General features: G+C 50.5%; 1 protein-coding gene and 2 long non-coding RNA genes across 3 annotated transcripts; 1 reads left to right on the plus strand and 2 right to left on the minus strand.

Annotated features, from left to right (window-relative positions):
- Positions 1 to 498: 498 nt before the first annotated feature.
- On the minus strand, positions 499 to 7,543 carry LOC102940052 (zinc finger protein 879). The gene has a single exon (XM_043547038.1). It carries the CDS (start codon positions 7,541 to 7,543, stop codon positions 6,587 to 6,589), a length of 957 nt encoding a protein of 318 aa, XP_043402973.1. The 3' UTR covers positions 499 to 6,586.
- Positions 499 to 23,842, minus strand: LOC122465881. The gene is made up of 2 exons (XR_006291007.1): positions 22,678 to 23,842; positions 499 to 704 (listed from the first exon to the last, which is right to left on the minus strand). It is a non-coding gene; the product is annotated as an uncharacterized LOC122465881 (long non-coding RNA).
- Positions 7,880 to 23,593, plus strand: LOC122465879. Its single transcript, XR_006291005.1, has 3 exons — positions 7,880 to 8,077; positions 11,706 to 12,246; positions 23,582 to 23,593. It is a non-coding gene; the product is annotated as an uncharacterized LOC122465879 (long non-coding RNA).
- Positions 23,843 to 24,093: the final 251 nt, after the last annotated feature.

Here is a 24,093-nt window from a genome sequence, read left to right on the forward strand (position 1 = left end):
TGGGCACCCCTTAACTCTGCCTTGCTGAGCCAGATCCTGCAGGCCTCCTCCAGCACAGACCCAGAGATAGGGCCACACCCTCTGCCGAATAGACAGGGAGATTCCCTCAGCCCTGGGGCAGCTCAGTTAACAGGATCTTGCCCCAGCATCCAGTGCAGCGCCTTCCTGGGAGCCTGAACCCCAGATAAACTCGTCTCACCCTGTATAAGTTGTACGTAGTGTGAGTTCATATTATTCGCCCTCTTTCTCCTTGTAAAGAGAGATATGCACAGACTGTTCTCCCCCCAGGGAACAATTACTTACACTGGTTTTATTAATGAACAAAAGTGATTTTATTAAGTACAAAACATAGGATTTCAGTGATTATAAGAGATAACAGACAGAACAAAGTATGTTACTAAGTAAAATAAAACAAAACGCAAGGCTAAGCTTAATACACTAAGAAACTAGTTACATGTCATATCTCACCCTCAAAGATGTTCCAATAAGCTTTTTTTCCACAGACTAGACTCATTTCTAATCCGGGCCCAATCCTTCCCCCTGTTTAGTTTATGTTAGTTCCAGCAGACATCCTGGATGGTGAGCAGGGACTTTCTCCTGACTGGCCGCAGCTTCTCTCCTGTTTCACCCCCTTATATAGATCTGGCAAAAGGCGGGAGTCCTTTATTTCAGCTTGACCGTCCCAGTTCCTTATGGAAAAGTACCTGGTTAAAGATGGATTCCAGTATCAAGTGACATGGTCACATGTCCCTGTGAGACCCCAGTCTCCATACTTTATGGGCTAGCCCACACATCCGCAGGAAGACTTACAGGAAAACAAAACCATTCACAACTAGTTCTAGTTAAATGGAGCCATCCAGTTCCTGAAATACCATTAATGGCCCTCCCTTCTTATGACTACATTAGTAATACAAGTTTATACCAAATATTTCTAACTTCAGACATAGAAATGATACATTCATACAAATAGGATGAGCACATTCAGTTGATTATAACTTTTTCAGTGTTACAAGAGACAGTTTGCATAAAGCATATTCCAGTTATGTCATATTCATAAGCATATTTCCATAAAGAATATGGAGTGCAACGTCACAGGGAGACCCGGCTCGCAGTGGCAGAGGCAGAACTTGGGGCCATGCTGGGAGGGACACCCTGTGGGTGGGGAGCAGGGGGGCTCTGCTCAGGAGCAGGGAAGCAGACGCTCTTGCCACGCCAGGCTGCAGCCCGCAGGCAGTCTCTGCACCACGGCGCCCCCTGGCTACAGCACTCTAGGCAGGGGACCACATTGCCCTGTCCTAAGACTGGCTCTGGCCACATGCTTCTTCGTGCCAAGGGGAACTCTCGTGTCAGGACTCCACCCCTGCAGCTCCAGGCTGAGCGCTGCACAGTTCTCTAGGAACCTACACTTCAGCCTCCCCACGTCCAGTTCCCACAGCCGTTCCTCCCAGCTCTGCAGCACTCTCCTGCCCCACCAGCCCATGCTAGTTGGCCAAGCCCAGACGTGGCACTCCACCCAGGGAAGCCACTCCAGGAAAATGTCATGCAGAGGTAACTGCCCAATTTCCTCCTCCTCCTCCTCCAGCCATACATGCAGGGCATCACTGTGGGTGTCTCCCAACCCGTCCAAAGCTGTCCGGTTGTGTGACTGCCATGACACGTGGAGCAGCCTGTTTGTATCAATGATTGTAGGGATCGCACCACTCAGTGGTGTTTCCTTCATAGTGCCCGGCAGCAACCTAAGTTCCCTCTAAGCCGCGCAGCAGGCTATCAAGTGCCTCTCCCTTGGCCCCGTGCTGCTGCACAGAGAGGGCTGGGGGACTCCTCACTCCCTGCTGCAGCCTGTACCCCCTCATCTCTGGCCCCACCTCAGAGCCTGCACCCCTAGGAGGAGCCCTCGCTCCCTGCACCCCAACCCTCTGCCCCAATCCTGAGGCCCCTCCTGCACCCCAAACCCTTCAGCCCCGACCTCAACCCAGAGAACGCACCCCCAGCTGGAGCTCTCACCTCCAACACTCCAACCCTCTGTCCCAGCCCTCAACCCCCCCCATACTCTGAACACCTTGGCCCCACCCCTACCACACATCACCTCCTTATTGGTGCACATAACATTTATTCCGCATATGGATATAAAAAATTAGAGGGAACATTGCATAAGCAAAGTCATCTAGCTAAACTGGTGGTTCTCAACCTATTTACCCTTGTGGGCCACAATGCAGCTTTCTCTGTGTTATGTGGGCTGCATCCACACAACATCTATACTACCTGAATGCCCCTCAGGATGTCACATGAGCCACAGCTGTGGGCTGATTGGGTTGCAAGTGGCCCATGGGTTCAGAACCACTGAGCTAAACCTTCTCGATCTGTGAATTCATGGTACCTGCAGGGAATAAACAGCAAAGCCCTGCTAGACTCTGTAATTTAAAAGAAACACGTCAAGAGACTTTCCTGAAGGTCCCATCTCACCCCATGAAGGCCCATTCTCACATTCTTCTCCTTTGCAGATGAATGAATCCGAGAATCTCAGACCCATGTTATTCCTCCTCCTGCACAGCAGGAAAGTCTCAAATAAATAGTCATCCCAAGGCCAAGCTCAGGACATTGCATTTCAAACCTCATGGAGACCATTACTGCTCCTGAATGTATCCATTTTATTAAATAACGTACTATCAAGTAGAAATGAAAAGTTGGACCCTCTCCCTATGCTGGAAGATAGAGATAGGGTCCAGAGTGACCTAGACAAATTGGAGGATTGGGCCAAAAGAAATCTGATGAGGTTCAACAAGAACAAGTGCAGAGTCCTGTACTTAGGACAGAAGAATCCCATGCACTGCTACAGGCTGGCGACCGACTGGCTAAGCAGCAGTTCTGCACAAAGGGACCTGGGGATTACAGTGGACGAGAAGCTGGAATTGAGTCAACAGCGTGTCCTTGTTGCCACAAAGGCTACCAGCATATTGGGCTGAATTAGCAGGAGCACTGCCAGCAGGTCGAGGGACGTGATTATTCCTCTCTATTCAGCACTGGTGAGGCCACACCTGGAGTATTGCGTCCAGTTTTGGTCCGTCCCCCCCACTACAGAAAGGATTTGGACAAATTGGAGAGAGTCCAACGGAGGGCAACGAAAATTATTAGGGGGCTGGGGCACATGATTTATGAGGAGAGCCTGAGGGATCTGGGCTTATTTAGTCTGCAGAGGAGAAGAATGAGGGAGGATTTGATAGTAGCCTTCAACTACCTGAAGAGGATGGAGCTCAGCTGTTTTTAGTGGCTGCACATGACAGAACATGGAGCAATGGTCTCAAGTTGCAGTGGTGGGAGGTCTAGGTTGGATATCAGGAAACACTATTTCACCATGAGGGTGGTGAAGCACTGGAATGGGTTCCTTAGGGAGGTGGTGGAATCTCCTTCCTTTGAGGTTCTTAAGGCCCGGCTTGACAAAGCCCTGGCTGGGATGATTTAGTTGGGGTTGGTCTTGCTTTGAGCAGGGGTTGGAGTCTAAGTTCCCTCTCAGCCGTGTGGTCACGCAGCAGCTATAAAGGGACATGCAGCAGGGGCCTGGAGAGAGGGAGGTGAGAGGGGAGCCAGTTGGGGCATGAAGGGCTGCTGCAGGCCTCTCTCCCGGCCCCAGAGTTCACTGCTGCTGGCGGGGGGAGAGAGGCCCCTTCCCCTGGAGCTCCATGTTGCCAGCGCCTGGCAGGGAGAGAAGCCCCTTCCCCTGGAGCTCCATGTTTTCAGCGCCTGGCAGGGAGAGACAGGCCCCTTCCCCCAGAGCTCGTTGCTGCCAGCGATGACAGAGAGGCCCCTTCCCCTGGAGCACCATGCTGCTGGCGGGGAGAGGGCTTGGGGGAGTCCTCTGGCCTTAGCCCCGACGCAGCCTGTCTGCACCCAGGGCCAGATTAACTCTTCTGGGGTCCCAGAGCTATTAGATTTTGTGGGCCCCCTAGGCTCCAGGGTATGGTGAAAAATACAGGGTTCAGAATGAAGGAGGGGGCTGCAGGTGGTGAGGGTGCTGACTGGGGTTGCGGGCGCTGGGATACGGCTGGCGATGAGGGGGCTGGAATGCAGGAGGGGGCTCAGGGCAGGAGGCTGGGGTGGGGTTATTAACACTTAGGAAACTAAAAAAACAAACAAGTAGAAAACATTCACTTTGACAATTTAAGACCATAAAATGGAAGAGAAGAACTAGCAATATGTAAATAAGAAATTTGATTTAAATTTTCAAAAAAACCCTACATTTAAATGTCATAATTTAAATAAAAATTTTAAAGTTGTGATTTTTATCCACCCTAAGAAGAGGAGCTCCCAAAGGGTGCTGATGAAAATGTGAACAGGTAGGAGAAACACCAAAACAAAACTAAGAACTGTTCTTTGCCTTGTGTTTTCAAACGAGAAAGCGACATCACTCAAGGCAACCGAATTAAGAGAAAATTACTCTTCCCTTTTGTTGAAAGCAACCTGAGCAGAAAGAGTAGGTGAAAGACAGACTGCAAGGGATAGAGAAGTTGGGAAAGTAAATGGTAAAAGCCAACTGGTCCCAATACAACAGTCTCTTTGATCCTATATAAAACGTATAAATTTTCAATTCACGTACACTTGTGCTTTAATGCAATTTCTATACAAATAGGGTCTGAAAGCAAGACAATTTAACTCACATTTTGAAACTGGGGCTGAATAGTTTATAGTTTCTGGTAAATCTTATTTGGCTGGTGTAGTTATATATTTTTGTTATAGCCAGAGCCTTCACCTCACACCAACCCTCTGCCCCAGCCCTGAGCCCCCCTCCTGCACCCTGAATCCCTCATCCCCAGCCCTACCCCAGAGCCCTCGCTCCCAGCCAGAGCCTTCACCCCCACACTCCAACCCTCTGCCTAGCCTGGAGTCCCCTCCCACACACCAAATAAACCCCTCAGCCCCACCCCATTAATTTTGAAAAGTGCACCCATAGATGCCGACTCTGCGTGCGCTCCGGGGCTGGAGCGCCCACAGGGAAAAATTGGTGGGTGCAGAGCACCCACCTGCAGCTCCCCAACCTGCCCCCCCACCCCAGCTCCAGTCCCGTCCCCCCCCCACCCCAGCCTCCGCCTCCTCTCCTGAGAGGGCCACCGCATCCTGCTTCTCCCCACACCCTCCCAGTGCTTGCGCCGGGAACCAGCTGTTTCGCGGCGCAAGCGCTGGGAGGGAGGAGGAGGAACGTGGTGCGCTTGGGGAAGAGGCAAGGCCAGGGCAGGGATTTGGGGAGGGATCCAATAGGGGGAGGGAGGGGGCAGAGCGCGTGAGCACCCACCAGTGCCAACGAAAGTTGGCGCCTGTGTGTGCACCAATATGGAGGAGATCTGTCACACATCACTTCCATGTTGGTGTCACAAAACAAGATTCATTCTGCACATGAGTGCGGAAAATTAGAGGGAACACTGGAACTTGGACTAGATATCTCCTGAGGTCTCTTTAGCCCTAAGCCCCGATGAGTGTGTGATGCTAAATTACAGAGAATAAGACTGTAGCTGCATGGCAGCAGAATTCTGCTCTGTGTGGATGCTTACACCAGGCTCATCCCCACAGCATGTGAGCATCTTTCAGTAGTGCAGTAAGCAACCTTCTGTCATATGTTCATTCTCTCATCATTTCCTGGGGGAGAAGTTGTACAGTGAAGAGTTCTGTTATGGTAGCTTTTGTTTGTGGCAGTAAGTATATGTGTTGATATATATTTATACTACAGAAGGCAAAGTCAAAGAAATGTGGCTTACATCAGGAGCAGAAGGTGGTCAGGTTGGTGATGGTCTTTAGCTCCTGGGGGAATTCATTCCAATGTCTGAGTCTTTCCATCAAGGCAGTTTTGTCTCCGCACAAATAAACTTTACCCTTATTTTGGACAGTTTCAATGTCCTAGAGTTGCAAAGTTGCTGTCTATGGTCTTCTTCACAGAGCTTTAGGAAGTGTTTTAAATAAACCGGGCCCAGGCCATGGAACACCTTGAAGATAAGGACCAAGATCTTGAACACAATTTGGTATTTGGTGGGCAGGCCATGCAGGGAGTGGAGGACAGGCGTGATATGCTCACAGGAGCTTGTGTTGCAGAGAAGATGCACTGCAGCATTCTGTACTAGCTGAAGGTCCCCCCGCACCAATGGTTTCATGGCCAGGCAGATCACATTGCTGCAGCCCCGCTGAGGAGTGACAAAGCTGTAAGTAACTGGATTTTTGTCTGCCAGGAAGGAACAGCATCTCCTAGCCAAGGGGAGATGATAGAGACCATTACTTGCAGATCCTGCTATGTGCGAGCTTAGTGTCAATGAGGAATCCAACCTGCTCCTAGACTATGGCCTGAACTGACAAATTGTGGGGAATTAACTTAAATGCAGGAGTTGATCAGAGGATGTTCAGAGCGTCTTGAAAAATCATAATCAAATCCCATCATAATGTGGGAACTTTATCCCAGCCTCTTGCTCTAGCCTACTCTGTTCCAGGAATGTGATTTTATTCTCTGCTTTATAACCATTGCATATCCCCATTACACAGCCACTCCAGCCTCGCCCGACGCTCTGAGGTTCATGGGAATTGGCAAAGACGTTATTCACTTGGCCCTTCCCTAGTCAGGGCACTTCAAAGATTTCTTGTCTGTGTGGATTCTCTGATGTTTAGAAAGGTGTGAGCTACACCGGTATGTTTTCCCACAGGTCAGGCATTTATAGGGTTTCTCTCCTGTGTGTGTTCTCTGATGTGTATTAAGGTCCGGGCGCCTCCTGAAGCTTTTCCCACAATCACAGCATTTGAAGGGCTTCTCTCCTGTGTGTATCTTCCGATGACCGTTAAAGGTTGTGATGTTACTGAAGCTTTTCCCGCACTCAGGACATTTATAAGGTTTCTCTCCAGTGTGGTTTCTCTGATGTGTGGTAAAAGCTGAACTGTATCGGAAGCTTTTCCCACAGGTCAGACATATATAGGGTTTTTCTCCTGTGTGGATTCTCTGGTGTTGATTTAAAAGTGATTTATCACTGAAGCTTTTCCCACAGGTCAGGCATTTATAGGGCTTTTCTCCTGTGTGGATTCTCTGGTGTCTAACAAGTTGTGAGGGCTGAACAAAGCTGATCCCACACTTGGGGCATGTATAGGGCTTCTCTCCTGTGTGGATTCTCTGATGGATAATGAGTCCAGCAGTGTCAGAGAAGTGTTTCCCACAGTCAGGGCACCCATAGGGTCTCTCTCCCATGTGCATTCTCTGATGTGAAACAAGGTGGTAGCCCTCTCTGAAGCTTTTCCCGCACTCGGTGCATTTGAAGGGCTTCTCTCCTGTGTGCATCTTCCGATGCCTGTTAAAGTTTCCGCTGCCACTGAATGTTTTTTGACACTCAGGACATTTATAAGGTTTCTCTCCAGTGTGTTTTCTCTGATGTGTAACAAGGACTGAACTGTATCGGAAGCTTTTCCCACAGATCAGACATGTATAAGGTGTTTCTCTGGTGTGGATTCTCTGATGGTTAATGAGTGTAGTACTCTGAGAGAAGCTTTTCCCGCACTCAGCACATCTGTAGGGTTTTTTCCCCATGTGGACTGTCTGCGGAGTAATATGGGCTGAACTCCCAGGGAAGCTTTTCCCAGAGTCACCAAACTTATTGGGTCTATCTCCAGTGGGGATTGTCAGCTGAGCAGTTTCTTTGATTTTTCCAACTCCTCTGCTCCGGTGAGCTGGTTCACCCTGTCTCGGCCTTGGCTCTTTTCCCTGTTGCCTCTGTGGCCTGGGCTGAGTCTTAAAGTTTTTCCCATCCGTGGTCACTGGGAAATATTCACCTTGGATCTTCCCAAACTGTCCTGTGTGGTTTCACCTGCTCAGGACTCCCAGCTGAGGTTCTCTTCCTTGGTCTCACTCACCGTCCCATCACCTGCTGGGACAGAGAGAGAATCCAGTTTGGAGTCACCCACTGAGATGCAGAAAAAAGGGGACATCACAAAGGGGAGTAGGAAAGGAGAAACAAACCAAACAGCTGCCCCCAAATCCTTTCCCAGAGGAGAGAAAGAAGGGAACCAATTCCGCCACCTCATTCCCATCTGAATATGGAGGACAGTGTTTGTTTCTACATAGGTTTCAGAGTAGCAGTCATGTTAGTCTGTATTCGCAAAAAGAAAAGGAGTACTTAGAATCATAGAATATCAGGGTTGGAAGGGACCTCAGAAGGTCATCTAGTCCAAACCCCTGCTCGAAGCAGGACCAAGTCCCAGTTAAATCATCCCAGCCAGGGTTTTGTCAAGCCTGACCTTAAAAACCTCAAAGGAAGGAGATTCTACCACCTCCCTGGGTAACGCATTCCAGTGTTTCACCACCCTCTTAGTGAAAAAGTTTTTCCTAATATCCAATCTAAACCTCCCCCACTGCAACTTGAGACCATTACTCCTCGTTCTGTCATCTGCTACCATTGAGAACAGTCTAGAGCCATCCTCTTTGGAACCCCCTTTCAGGTAGTTGAAAGCAGCTATCAAGTCCCCCCTCATTCTTCTCTTCTGTAGACTAAACAATCCCAGCTCCCTCAGCCTCTCCTCATAAGTCATGTGTTCTAGACCCCTAATCATTTTTGTTGCCCTTCGCTGGACTCTCTCCAATTTATCCATATCCTTCTTGTAGTGTGGGGCCCAAAACTGGACACAGTACTCCAGATGAGGCCTCACCAATGTCGAATAGAGGGGAACGATCACGTCCCTCGATCTGCTCGCTATGCCCCTACTTATACATCCCAAAATGCCATTGGCCTTTTTGGCAACAAGGGCACACTGCTGACTCATATCCAGCTTGTCGTCCACTGTCACCCCTAGGTCCTTTTCCGCAGAACTGCTGCCTAGCCATTCGGTCCCTAGTCTGTAGCGGTGCATTGGATTCTTCCGTCCTAAGTGCAGGACCCTGCACTTATCCTTATTGAACCTCATCAGATTTCTTTTGGCCCAATCCTCCAATTTGTCTAGGTCCTTCTGTATCCTATCCCTGCCCTCCAGCGTATCTACCACTCCTCCCAGTTTAGTATCATCCGCAAATTTGCTGAGAGTGCAATCCACACCATCCTCCAGATCATTTATGAAGATATTGAACAAAACCGGCCCCAGGACCGACCCCTGGGGCACTCCACTTGACACCGGCTGCCAACTAGACATGGAGCCATTGATCACTACCCGTTGAGCCCGACAATCTAGCCAACTTTCTACCCACCTTCTAGTCCATTCATTCAGCCCATACTTCTTTAACTTGCTGACAAGAATACTGTGGGAGACCGTGTCAAAAGCTTTGCTAAAGTCAAGAAACAATACATCCACTGCTTTCCCTTCATCCACAGAACCAGTAATCTCATCATAAAAGGCAATTAGATTAGTCAGGCATGACCTTCCCTTGGTGAATCCATGCTGGCTGTTCCTGATCACTTTCCTCTCATGCAAGTGCTTCAGGATTGATTCTTTGAGGACGTGCTCCATGATTTTTCCAGGGACTGAGGTGAGGCTGACTGGCCTGTAGTTCCCAGGATCCTCCTTCTTCCCTTTTTTAAAGATTGGCACTACATTAGCCTTTTTCCAGTCATCTGGGACTTCCCCCGTTCGCCACGAGTTTTCAAAGATAATGGCCAATGGCTCTGCAATCACAGCCGCCAATTCCTTCAGCACTCTCGGATGCAACTCGTCCGGCCCCATGGACTTGTGCACGTCCAGCTTTTCTAAATAGTCCCTAACCACCTCTATCTCCACAGAGGGCTGGCCATCTCTTCCCCATTTTGTGATGCCCAGCGCAGCAGTCTGGGAGCTGACCTTGTTAGTGAAGACAGACGCAAAAAAAGCATTGAGTACATTAGCTTTTTCCACATCCTCTGTCACTAGGTTGCCTCCCTCATTCATTAAGGGGCCCACACTTTCCTTGCCTTTCTTCTTGTTGCCAACATACCTGAAGAAACCCTTCTTGTTACTCTTGACATCTCTTGCTAGCTGCAGCTCCAGGTGCGATTTGGCCCTCCTGATATCATTCCTACATGCCCGAGCAATATTTTTATACTCTTCCCTGGTCATATGTCCAACCTTCCACTTCTTGTAAGCTTCTTTTTTATGTTTAAGATCCGCTAGGATTTCATCGTTAAGCCAAGCTGGTCGCCTGCCATATTTACTATTCTTTCGACTCATCGGGATGGTTTGTCCCTGTAACCTCAACAGGGATTCCTTGAAATACAGCCAGCTCTCCTGGACTCCTTTCCCCTTCATGTTAGTCCCTCAGGGGATCCTACCCATCCGTTCCCTGAGGGAGTCAAAGTCTGCTTTCCTGAAGTCCAGGGTCCGTATCCTGCTGCTTACCTTTCTTCCCTGCGTCAGGATCCTGAACTCAACCAACTCATGGTCACTGCCTCCCAGATTCCCGTCCACTTTTGCTTCCCCCACTAATTCTACCCGGTTTGTGAGCAGCAGGTCAAGAAAAGCGCCCCCCCTAGTTGGCTCCTCTAGCACTTGCGCCAGGAAATTGTCCCCTATGCTTTCCAAAAACTTCCTGGATTGTCTATGCACCGCTGTATTGCTCTCCCAGCAGATATCAGGAAAATTAAAGTCACCCATGAGAATCAGGGCGTGCGATCTAGTAGCTTCCGTGAGCTGCCGGAAGAAAGCCTCATCTACCTCATCCCCCTGGTCCGGTGGTCTATAGCAGACTCCCACCACTACATCACTCTTGTTGCACACACTTCTAAACTTAATCCAGAGACACTCAGGTTTTTCTACAGTTTCGTACCGGAGCTCTGAGCAGTCATACTGTTCCCTTACATACAGTGCTACTCCCCCACCTTTTCTGCCCTGCCTGTCCTTCCTGAACAGTTTATAACCATCCATGACAGTACTCCAGTCATATGAGTTATCCCACCAAGTCTCTGTTATTCCAATCACGTCATAATTCCTTGACATCACCAGGACCTCCAGTTCTCCCTGCTTGTTTCCAAGGCTTTGTGCATTCGTATGTAAGCACTTGAGATAACCTGCTGATCGCCCCTCATTCTCAGTATGAGGCAGGAGCCCTCCCCTCACAGACGTTCCTGCCTGTGCTTCCTCCCGGTATCCCGCTTTCCCACTTACCTCAGGGCTTTGGTCTCCTTCCCCCGGTGAACCTAGTTTAAAGCCCTCCTCACTAGGTTAGCCAGCCTGCTGGCAAAGATGCTCTTCCCTCTCTTCGTAAGATGGAGCCCGTCTCTGCCCAGCACTCCTCCTTCATGGAACACCATCCCATGGTCAAAGAATCCAAAGCCTTCTCTCCGACACCACCTGCGTAGCCATTCATTGACTTCCACGATTCGACGGTCCCTACCCAGGCCTTTTCCTTCCACGGGGAGGATGGACGAGAACACCACTTGCGCCTCAAACTCCTTTATCCTTCTTCCCAGAGCCACGTAGTCCGCAGTGATCCGCTCAAGGTCATTCTTGGCAGTATCATTGGTGCCCACATGGAGAAGCAGGAAGGGGTAGCGATCCGAGGGCTTGATGAGTCTCGGCAGTCTCTCCGTCACATCGCGGAGCTTGTGGCATCTTAGAGACTAACCAATTTATTTGAGCATAAGCTTTCGTGAGCTACAGCTCACTTCATCTGACGCATTTTCCAATGAATGCATCCGATGAAGTGAGCTCTAGCTCACGAAAGCTTATGCTCAAATAAATTGGTTAGTCTCTAAGGTGCCACAAGTACTCCTTTTCTTTTTGTTTCTACATAGGCACACAGGACTGGTGAAAACTCAGGAGTGCCATTTGTCATGAGAATGTAAAAAGGTTTCTGAGCCACTTTTGCCAATTGCTTACTTCTGTGGGCATCTGTCAGTATCTCTGTTTCCTCCTCTCCCTGGAGATTGGAGACCCACAGCTTCTCCCTTCACTCCAGCCAGGAGATCATGTCAGGTCTGGAAATTGGAACTCCTACTTGGGGTCAAGCAAACAAATGAGCATCAAGTTAGGGCCCAACATTCAGTTATCTCAATAAGTGGCCTGAGTTTCAAAAATGCTGAGCCTGCAACAATGGGGTTTGGTTCTGAGTGTCCAGAGCTATCGATAACCAGGCCACTTATTCCACTGCCTCAATATGGATTTAGGAATGTACTTTTAGGGTCCTGTAATTAAAGTTCCAGGGTTTGGTCACTTGATTATAGAACAGACTCTGCCCCTGTCACCAGGAATAAATCTGTGAGACATTTATGAACCTGGCCACAAACACTGATTTAATAAAGTTAATGAGACCACTCAGATGGCTAAAGAAAGGAAGTGTTTGGCAAAATCAGATCCTAGGTCAACAAAAAGAAAAGGAGTGCTTGTGGCACCTTAGAGACTAACCAATTTATTTGAGCATAAGCTTTCGTGAGCTACAGCTCACTTCATCGGATGCATAAAGTGGAAAGTACAGTGAGGAGATTTATATACATTTCCAGGAGTTAACAAGAACGTCTGAGGAACAGTGGGGGTGGGAATAAACAAGGGGAAATAGTTTCACTTAGTATAATGACTCAACCACTCCCAGTCTCTATTTAAGCCTAAGTTAATTGTATCCAATTTGCAAATTTAATTCCAATTCAGCAGTCTCTCGTTGGAGTCTGTTTTCGAAGTTTTTTTGGTGAAGGATAGTCACTTTGAGGTCAGAAATCGAGTGACCAGAGAGATTGAAGTGTTCTCCGAGAGACTGGGAGTGGCTAAGTCATTATGCAAGGTAACCTATTTCCCCTTGTTTTCCTACACCGCCCCGCCCCCGCTCCTCAGACGTTCTTGTTAAACCCTGGATTTGTGCTGGAAATGGCCCACCTTGATTATCATACACATTGTAAGGAGAGTGATCACTTTAGATAAGCTATTACCAGCAAAAGAGTGGGGTGGGGGGAGAGAAAACCTTTTGAAGTGATAAACACCCATTTTTTTATGGTCTGTGTGTATAAAAACATCCTCACTGCATTTTCCACTTTTATGCATCCGATGAAGTGAGCTGTAGCTCACGAAAGCTTATGCTCAAATAAATTGGTTAGTCTCTAAGGTGCCACAAGTACTCCTTTCTTTTTGCGAATACAGACTAACACGGCTGCTACTCTGAAACCTGGTTTATGAATGTTATAATTCTTGACATCTGATTTGTGTCCATTTATTCTTTTATGTAGAGACTGTCCAGTTTGCCCAGTGTACATGGCAGACGGGCATTGCTGGCACATGATGGCATATATCACATTGGTAGATGTGCAGGTGAACGAGCCTCTGATAGTGTGGCTGATGTGATTAGGCCCTGTGATGGTGTCCCCTGAATAGATATGTGGGCACAGTTGGCAACGGGCTTTGTTGCAAGGATAGGTTCCTGGGTTAGTGGTTCTGTTGTGTGGTGTGTGGCTGCTGGTGAGTATTTGCTTCAGGTTGGGGGGCTGTCTGTAGGCAAGGACTGGCCCGTCTCCCAAGATTTGTGAGAGTGATGGGTCGTCCTTCAGGATAGGTTGTAGATCCTTGATAAGGCGTTGGAGAGGTTTTAGTTGGGGGCTGAAGGAATATTTCCAACACACCTCTGAACAACATACTAATCCACAGAGACCTTCCTACCAACACTACAAAAAGAAGGATTCTAGGTGGACTCCTCCTGAAGGTCGAAACAGCAGACTGGACTTCTACATAGAGTGCTCCCACCGACGTGTATGGGCTGAAATTGTGGAAAAGCAGCATCACTTGCCCCATAACCTCAGCCGTGCAGAACACAATGCCATCCTCAGCCTCAGAAACAACTCTGACATCATAATCAAAAAGGCTGACAAAGGAGGTGCTGTTGTCATCATGAATAGGTCAGAATATGAACAAGAGGCTGCTTGGCAGCTCTCCAACACCATTTTCTACAAGCCATTACCCTCTGATCCCACTGAGGGTTACCAAAAGAAACTACAGCATTTGCTCAAGAAACTCCCTGAAAAAGCACAAGAACAAATCCACACAGACACATCCCTGGAACCCCGACCTGGGGTATTCTATCTGCTACCCAAGATCCATAAACCTGGAAATCCTGGGCGCCCCATCATCTCAGGCATTGGCACCCTGACAGCAGGATTGTCTGGCTATGTAGACTCCCTCCTCAGGCCCTACTCTACCAGCACTCCCAGCTATCTTTGAGACACCACTGACTTCCTGGGGAAACTACAATCCATCGGTGATCTTCCTGAAAACACCATCCTGCCCACTATGGATGTAGAAGCCCTCTATACCAACATTCCACACAGATGGACTACAAGCCATCAGGAACACTATCCCCGATAATGTCACGGCAAACCTGGTAGCTGAACTTTGTGACTTTGTCCTCACCCATAACTATTTCACATTTGGGGACAATGTATACCTTCAAATCAGCGGCACTGCTATGGGTACCCGCATGGCCCCACAGTATGCCAACATTTTTATGGCTGACTTAGAACAACGCTTCCTCAGCTCTCATCCCCTAATGCCCCTACTCTACTTGCGCTATATTGATGACATCTTCAACATCTGGACCCATGGAAAAGAAGCCCTTGAGGAATTCCACCATGATTTCAACAATTTCCATCCCACCATCAACCTCAGCCTGGACCAGTCCACACAAGAGATCTACTTCCTGGACACTACAGTGCTAATAAGCGATGGTCACATAAACACCACCCTATACCGGAAACCTACTGACCACTATTCCTACCTACATGCCTCTAGCTTTCACCCAGACACACCACACAATCCATTGTCTACATCCAAGCTCTAAGATACAACCGCATTTGCTCCAACCCCTCAGACAGAGACAAACACCTACAAGATCTCTATCAAGCATTCTTATAACTACAATACCCACCTGCTGAAGTGAAGAAACAGATTGACAGAGCCAGAAGAGTACCCAGAAGTCACCTACTACAGGACAGGCCCAACAAAGAAAATAACAGAACGCCATTAACCGTCACCTTCAGCCCCCAACTAAAACCTCTCCAACGCATTATCAAGGATCTACAACCTATCCTGAAGGACGACCCATCACTCTCACAAATCTTGGGAGACAGGCCAGTCCTTGCTTACAGACAGCCCCCCAACCTGAAGCAAATACTCACCAGCAACCACACAACAGAACCACTAACCCAGGAACCTATCCTTGCAACAAAGCCCGTTGCCAACTGTGCCCACATATCTATTCAGGGGACACCATCGTAGGGCCTAATCACATCAGCCACACTATCAGAGGCTCGTTCACCTGCACATCTACCAATGTGATATATGCCATCATGTGCCAGCAATGCCCCTCTGTCCAATGTACATTGGACAAACTGGACAGTCTCTACATAAAAGAATAAATGGACACAAATCAGATGTCAAGAATTATAACATTCATAAGCCAGTCGGAGAACACTTCAATCTCTGTGGTCACTCGATTTCTGACCTCAGAGTGACTATCCTTCAACAAAAAAAACTTCAAAAACAGACTCCTAGGAGAGACTGCTGAATTGGAATTAATTTGCAAATTGGATACAATTAACTTAGGCTTGAATAGATACTGGTAGTGGTTGAGTCATTATACTAAGTGAAACTATTTCCCCTTGTTTATTCCTCCCCCGCCCCCGTTCCTCAGACGTTCTTGTTAACTCCTGGAAATGTGCTGGAAATGGCCCACCTTGATTATCACTTCAAAAGGTTTTCTCTCCCCCCACCCCACTCTCCTGCTGGTAATAGCTCATCTTAAGTGATCACTCTCCTTACAATGTATATTTTTTCATGGTCTGTGTGTATATAAAATCTCCTCACCGTACTTTCCACTTTATGCATCCGATGAAGTGAGCTGTAGCTCACGAAAGCTTATGCTCAAATAAATTGGTTAGTCTCTAAGGTGCCACAAGTCCTCCTTTTCTTTTTGCGAATACAGACTAACAGGGCTGCTACTCTGAAATAAGTCAACAAACACAACTTATCAAATGGAAGAAGAAATCAGTGCGTGCGCAGAATGGAGTTATTCAACCCTCAGAAAAAACACACATCACAGGTCATTTTTAACCAGAGCTGAGAGACGAGCATGTCTGACCTAGGAATTCTCTCTGCATCAAATGTGAACTTACCAGCCTAAATCCTTCTGCTACCGAATTAGTTCAAAAGTTGATAACACTTTTTCACTCTGGACAGAGACTTTCTACCCTGTAGATGAACATAGGCACTGCCAGGCTGGCTCAGACGCAAGGTCAATCTGGTAATTTCAGCACTTTATAAAGAACTGAAAAGAATGAAATTGTGCAGCCAAAGAGCAGAATTGGGGGAGCCACTCTGGGGGAACCCCCCCAACCCTGTCCCCAGGGCAGCGCATCCCCCCAGCAGCACGGGCACCAGGCAGAGACAGGAACTGGCTTTTCCTCTCCCTGCCCCTCCTCTTCTCCCCAGGAGGGTCACTGCCCCAGGGCGGAGGGTTGCAGGAATGGGGCTGGGCAAGGCTGGGAACCGGGAACCCCCCTTCCCTCCCCGCATTGCTCCTGCTGCCCCTGCCAGTCTCTGCCCTGGCTCCCTCCTGCCCCCTCGGGCTGGGAGACTCAGGACCTGGCCCAGTCCGGGGCGGTGGCTCTCCCGGGGCTGGCTTGGCTCCTGCAGGCGCTGGGGGGCAGAGCCCGGGGGGCAGGGCCGGCTCTAGGATTTTTGATGCCCCAAGCAAAAAAAACTGTTGGCCACCCCTGCTTTTTTTCATGCCCCTGGCTCCGCGTCAACTCCACCCCTTCCCAACCCCTTCCCCAAACCCCCAGCCCTGCCTCCTCCCCCGGGAGTGCCGCATTCCCCCCCCATTGCTTCCTGCGGCTCTCCCCCCCCCCCCCCCGCAACCCCCCACCCTAGCTCACCTCCGCTCTGCCTGCTCCCCTGAACATGCCGCTGCTCCGCTTCTCCCCCCTCCCTCTCAGGCAAGGGAGAGGCAGCACGTTCAGGGGAGCGAGGGTGGGGGGAGCGCAGGAAGTAATGGGGGGGGGGCGCGCAGAGGAACCGCTCCCCGCCCCAACTCACCTCCACCGCCTCCCCTGAGCGCGCCGCTGTTTGGCTTCTCCTCCCTCCCTCCCAGGCTCAACAGCTGTTTGGCGCGCGGCAAGCCTGGAAGGGAGGGGGGAGAAGCGGAGTGGCGGCAGTGCGCTCAGGGGAGCAGGCGGAGGGGGCACATTTCGAGGGGCGGCATGGCCAGCGCCGGAATGCCGCCCCTCGAAATGTGCCGCCCCAAGCACCTGCTTGTTTTGCTGGTGCCTAGAGCCAGCCCTGCTCGCTGGTGTAGACACAGATGACCTGATCGTCCACGTACCCAACACGGCTGTACCAGGGCAGCCCCGGGCTGGGCTCTGACACCACCGTCTGGAATGCGTGCCTGGAGTGCAGGCCTGGTGGGAAAGATTGGGGGCAGGGAGGTCAGACCCAACCAGACCCTGCCAGGGAGCCCCTGGCAATACACACGAGGTGGCGCCAGCCCTCAGGAGCACTCCTGTGGGAGGGAGACCTGGGAAAGGACTCACAGTTCAGCCTGACCAGGGAGAAAGAGGGGTTGAGGTAGGAGAAGAAGGGGGGCAAGGCTGGAGGGGGGGCATGAGGGAGAGAGGGGAGGGGGGGCTGGAGCTTGTGAGGAGTAGGGGAGCAGACAGGGAGAGTGTACTGTGAGCACGCGGGGGCTAAAGGGGAGTATGAAGAAGGAAAGGGGGCCCAGGAGGAGGACCAGGGCTGGAGGGGGGTGTGAGCAGCAGGAGTGGGACGGTGGAGCAGGAGAAGGGCTGGGGCTGTAGGAGATGCAGAAGCTGAAGCAAGGGATACAAGGGGAGGGCAGGGGGATGTGTCCAAGCTGCAGGTGGGAGCGAGGGCCTGTGCTATGCACACAATTTACAATAATTTATTAAGAACATAAGAACGGCCATAGTGGGTCAGACCAAAGGTCCATCTAGCTCAGTCTCCTGTCTTCTGACATTGGCCTATGCCAGGTGCCCCAGAAGAAATGAACAGAACAGGCAATCATCAAATGATCATCCTCTGTCATCCACTCCCAGCTTCTGGCAAAACAGAGGCTAGGGACACCATCCCTGCCCATCCTGACTAATAGCCATTGATGGACCTGTCCTCCATGATCTTATCTAGTTTTTTTGAACCCTGTTATACTCTTGGCCTTCACAACATCTTCTGGCAAGGAGTTCCACAGGTTGACTGTGCATTGTGCGAAGAAATACTTCCTTTTATTGGTTTTAAACCTGGTGCCTATTAATTTCATCTGGTGACCCCTAGTTCTGGTGTTAGGTTAAGGGAGTAAATAACACTTCCTTATTCACTTTCTCCACAACCATCATGACTTTATAGACCCCAATCAGAGCCCCCTTAGTCGCCTCTTTTCCAAGCTGAAAAGTTCCAGTCTTATTAATCTCTCCTCCTATGGAAGCTGTTCTATACCCCATATCATGTTTGCTGCCCTTTTTGGTACCTTTTCCAGTTCCAATAGATATTTTCCTGATTGGGTGACCACATCTGCACAGAGTATCCATGATGTGGGCATCCCATGGATTTATACAGAGGCAATATGGTATTTTCTTATTATCTATCCCTTTCCTAATGATTCCCAGCATTCTGTTTGCTTTTGTGACTGCCACTGCACATTGAATGGATGTTTTCAGAGAACTATCCACAATGATTCCAAGATCTCTTTCTTGAGTGGTACCAGCTAATTTAGATCCCATGGTTTGATATGTATAGTTGAGATTATGTTTTCCAATGTGCATTACTTTGCATTTATCCACACTAATTTTCACCTGCCATTTTGTTGCTCAGTCACCAAGTTTTGTGAGATCCCTTTGTAACTCTTCGCAGTCTGCTTTGGACTTCGGTGCAGCCACAGCGTGAATAAGTTACGTCCCCTGTAGGGACCAGGCCCCCTCTTGTGCCAGTCACTGCACGGGCTCTTCCTCCAAGGAGCTCACAAGCTGATCACCCGTCCCTATAGTCGGGTTCACCCCACAGATCCACAGGCAGAATCAGGGCCAAAGCAGGGGGTGGGGAAGGGTGGTAGCTCCCAGACAAATGGCCTGGTGCTGCAGTGACTGAACCCCTGATCCCTTCACACCGGTGAGCATCCCACTGACGTCAGACACTGCTCAGGGGGATTATACACTGCCACTCTGATCCCCACAACTGGTTCTCCCTTCCAGCCTCACACATTCATCCTCGGTAACTTCAGCTTCCAAGGCGATGGCCTATCCGACCCTCTGCTCCCCATCTCCTCACCCTCCCCTCTGCATTCACCCAGCAGCCCTGGGTCAGCTCTCCCGCTCTCCAAAAGGGCCATGCACTGGACTTGGGTTCACCAGGCCCTGCTCTCTGAGCTCTCCAGTGCTGATTCCCCTTCTCCAGCTATCACTGGTTCTCTCTCAGCATCACTCATCAGCCACATCTCCCCATATTTTATACTGAATATTGTGTGTGCCTCAGTTTCCCCTATGAGCTGCATGGTTAACAGGGTGGGGGAAAGGATTAATTGCTCGGCAAAGATCCAGGTGTGACTGATGCCTCACTAACTGGGGTGTGGGTCCCATGCTGATGGGGAGTCCCAGAAGACAACTGCCCAGACATTTGGCACCTAGCAACTAATGACCATGGATGACCCATCCTCTGCAAAAGCCGGCCAGCTGTGACCAGATGGAAAACAAAGAGCTGAGGACGAGGCCAGGTGACAATGTTTGGCAGGAACAAGAACAAAAGACTAAGGAGGAGCCCCCGAGGGCTAAGTGTGGGCTGTTGGAGGGAGGAGAAGCTTCTGGACTGGGACAAAAGAGAAAGTTCTGGGTTCTGGAGAGACCCAGATAGACTTTGCTGTAACTTTCCATTCTCTAATGAAAAGCCTGCTGAGAGTCTTTAGGTAAGTTTAGAGGAGAGAGCGACAAGGGTGATGTCGTGGTGGGTGTGTGCTATGGACAAGTGGTTCTCAAAGCCAGTCCGCCACTTGTTCAGAGAAAGCCCCTGGCGGGCCGGGCCGGTTTGTTTACCTGCCGCGTCCACAGATTCTGCCAATCGTGGCTCCCACTGGCCGCAGTTCGCTGCTCCAGGCCAATGGGGGCTGCGGTGCGGGCAGAGGGATATGCTGGCCACCCTTCCCGCAGCCCCGGAGGATGAGGTAGACAACTAACAAGTTTCCAGATCACAGGCCCTGGTTCTCATGGGAGACTTCAGTCACCCTGACATCTGCTGGGATGGCAATACAGCAGTGCACAGACAATCCAGGAAGTTTCTGAAGAGTGTTGAGGACAACTTCCTGGTACAAGTGCTGGAGGAACCAACTAGGGGCCGTGCTCCTCTTGACCTGCTCACAAACAGGGAAGAATTGATAGGGGAAGTAGAAGTGGGTGGCAACCTGGGCAGCAGTGACCATGAGATGGTCGAGTTCAGGCTCCTGACAAAAGGAAGAAAGGAAAGCAGCAAAATACGGACCCTGGATTTGAGAAAAGGAGACTTTGACGCCCTCAGAGAACTGATGGGCAGGATCCCCTGAGAGGCTAATACGAGGGGGAAAGGAGTCCAGGAGAGCTGGCTGGCTATTTGTTCTTATTGAGGGCACAAGAACAAACCAGCCTGATGTGCAGAAAGAATGGCAAATATGGCAGGTGACCAGCTTGGCTTAACAGTGAAAATCTTTGGTGAGTTTAAATACAAAAAGGAAGCTTACAAGAAGTAGAAACTTAGACAGATTGCTAAAGAGGAGTATAACAATACTCTCAAGCACGCAGGGATGTAATCAGGAAGGCCAAAGCACAATTGGAGATGCAGCTAGCAGGGGATATGAAGGGTAACAAGAAGGGTTTCTTCAAGTATGTTAGCAACAAGAAGAAGGTCAGGGACTGTGTGGGACCCTTAATGAATGGGGGAGGCAACCTAGTGAGAGATGATGAGGAAAAAGCTGGAGTACTCAATGCTTTTTCTGCCTCGGTCTTCACAGACAAGGTCAGCTCCCAGACTGCTGCACTAGGCAGTACAGTATGGGGAGGAGGTGGGCAGCCATCAGTGGTGAAAGAACAGGACTATTTAGAAAAGCTGGACACGCTCAAGTCCATGGAGCTGGATCGAATGCATCCGAGGGTGCTGAGAGAGTTGGCTGATGTGATTGCAGAGTCATTGGCCATTATCTTTGAAAACTCGTGGCCATCAGGGGAGATGCCAGACGATTGGAAAAAGGTAAATATAGTGCCCATCTTTAAAGAAGGGAAGAAAGAGCATATGGGGAACTACAGACCGGTCAGCCTCACTTCAGTCCTCAAGGACTCCATTTTGAAGCACTTGGAGGAGAGGAAGGGTGATCAGGAACAGTCAACACGGATTCACCAAGGGCAAGACATGCCTGACCAACCTGATTGCCTTCTATGATGAGATAACTGGCTCTGTGGATATGGGGAAAGTGGTGGATGTGATCTGTCTTGACTTTAGCAAACCTTTTGATATGGTCTCCCACAGTATTCTTGCCAGCAAGTTTAAAAAGTATGGATTGGATGAATGGACTATAAGGTGGATAGAAAGCTGGCCAGATTGTTGGGCTCAACGGGTAGTGATCAACGGCTCAGTGTCTAGCTGGCAGCCGGTACTAAGCAGAGTGCCCCAGCGGTCGGTTTTGTTCAACATCTTTATTAACAATCTGGATGATGGGATGAATTGTACCCTCAGAAAGTTCGCGGATGACACTAAGCTAGGAAGAGATAGATGTGCTGGAGGGTAGGGATAGGATACAGAGTGACCTAGGCACATTGGAGGATTGGGCCAAAAGAAATCTGATGAAGTTCAACAAGGACAAGTGCAGAGTCCTGCACTTAGGACAGAAAAATCCCAAGCACTACTACAGGCTGGGGACCGACTGGCTAAGCAGTAGTTCTGCAGAAAAGGACCTGGGGATTACAGTCGACATGAAGCTGGATATGAGTCAACAGTGTGCCCTTGTTGCCAAGAAGGCTACCAGCATACTGGGCTGCATTAGTAGAAGCATTGCCAGCAGATCGAGGGAAGAGATTATTCCCCTCTATTCAGCACTGGTAAGACCACATCTGGAGTACTGTGGCCAGTTTTGGTCCCCCCCCACTGCAGAAAGGATGTGGACAAACTGCAAAGAGTCCAGTGGAGGGCACTGAAAATGATTAGGGGGCCCTCAGGCACATGACTTACGAGGAGAGGCTAAGGGAACTGGGCTTATTTAATGTGCAGAGGAGAAGAGTAAGGGAGGATTTGATAGCAGCCTTCAAATACCAGAAGGGGGGTTCCAAAAAGGATGGAGCTCAGCTGTTCTCAGTGGTGGCAGATGAAAGAACAAGGAGCAGTGGTCTCAAGTTGCAATGGGGGAGGTCTAGGCTGGATATTAGGAAACACTATTTCACTAGGAGGGTGGTGAGGCACTGAAACGGGTCACCTAGGGAGGTGGAGGGAATCTCCATCCTTAGAGGTTTTTAAGGCCTGGCTTGACAAAGCCTTGGCTGGGACGATTTAGTTGGGGTTTGTCCTGCTTTGAGCAGAGGGTTGGACTAGATGACCTCCTGAGGTCTCTTTCCAACCCTAATCTTCTATGATTCTGTGACCCTATAGGGCCAGGCTGCACTGGGGCCTAACCCTGTTTAGGACAAACCAAGCCTATTACTGAGGTGACACAAGGGCACAATGCGTCTTAAACCACTTCAAGCAAACCCCAACCCCAACCCCACCCCACAGCCTCACCCAGCTCAATATGCGCTGCTGAGCTCCCCAGGGTCCGAGCTGCTGCCTCATAGGGAGCAAGGAAGATTCAAGTCCATGCCTGGAACAGCAGGATGTGCCTTCCCCTCTCCTCACCCCACCCTCAATGGGATCCGGAAGCTCTTTATTCGGCAGCTACAGGAGATCCTAACAGAACAAAAGCAGCAGCTGTTCTGTGCTCTGCAACAGGAGCTCATGCCCAAACTAAGACCTGATTAATGCACAGACCCAGGGGCTCCAAACTCTCCCCGCCTTCGGGCGCCAACACACAGCCAGAGACAGAGCGGGGGTTAACATCTCCTCCCTAGGATGACACCTTTAAAGATTTATTTGAGCATAGCTTTCGTGACCTACAGCTCACTTCATCGGATGCTATAGCTCACAAAAGCTTATGCTCTAATAAATTTGTTAGTCCTCTAAGGTGCCACAAGTCCTCTTTTTCTTTTTGCGGATACAGACTAACACGGCTGCTCCTCTGAAACCCCTAAAGATGTGCTTCCACTACAGATATGACCATCGCCATTGCTGACTGTGGGTGCGACTAGACTGGTGCTGACACAAGTTAGCCATAGGTAGCCAAGGACAAGCCACACTCCGGAGTTCCAGGCCCTGGGGGTTAAACCCAGCGTGAAGAACCGTCCTGGGAGCCATTAAAGGTCGGAGAGATCCAAGAAGCCTTTTTCCTTCATTTAACCCTGGTCTACCTGGGGGGTTAATTTACTCCCTCCACTAACCCTCAGCCAGGCTCTGCCCACAGGGCTCGGTCTGAGAGCCCCGCCCGGCCCGCAGACGTGGCAGGGACCCAGCCTGGGCAGCGCCTGGCCCCGGGGACTCCCCGCAGCCCGGGAGCCTCACGGGGCCGCGAGGGGCTTGCCGGCGGGTGCAGCACCCATGGGTGCCGGTCCGAGCGGGGCCGCCCCCCCGGCTGGGGGCGGTCGGCGTGGATGCCGGGGTCACCGCTCGGGTCAGGGCGCTCAGCCCCCCACGGCACATTGTCCCCGCAGCCCCCGGCAGCGCCGGGCACAAGGGGGCCAGGACCCCCCCCCGGTCACTATAGCAACGTCACTGATCCCTGTCAGCGACCGCTCAGTGCCGGGGGGGGCGCGGGGGGGTCTCCCGACACCTCTGAACGCAGAGCCCAGAACTGCCCCCCCCGGCCCGGCCCGGTTGCCCCCCCCGACACCCAGCTCCCCCCTCCCCCACCCCCGGCCCGGGGTCTCCCCCCGACACTCACGGGAGCGGCTCCCCGGCAGGGCGGCGGCCCCCAGCAGCAGCAGCAGCGCAGCGCCAGGGCCATGCCCGGACCCCCCGAGCTGCGCGGCCGGACTCCTCGCTGGGCCTCGCCTCGGCCTGTCCAGGCCCGGCCCCGGCCCCGCCCCCTTCCGAGTCCCGCCCCCT

Source organism: Chelonia mydas, chromosome 5, assembly GCF_015237465.2.
Source record: "Chelonia mydas isolate rCheMyd1 chromosome 5, rCheMyd1.pri.v2, whole genome shotgun sequence".
NCBI lineage: Eukaryota > Metazoa > Chordata > Testudines > Cheloniidae > Chelonia > Chelonia mydas.

What these genes read in the sequence shown, in the direction of transcription:
- LOC102940052 (XM_043547038.1), bottom strand. Translation starts at nt 7,543, where the DNA reads ATGGGGAAAAAACCCTACAGATGTGCTGAGTGCGGGAAAAGCTTCTCT.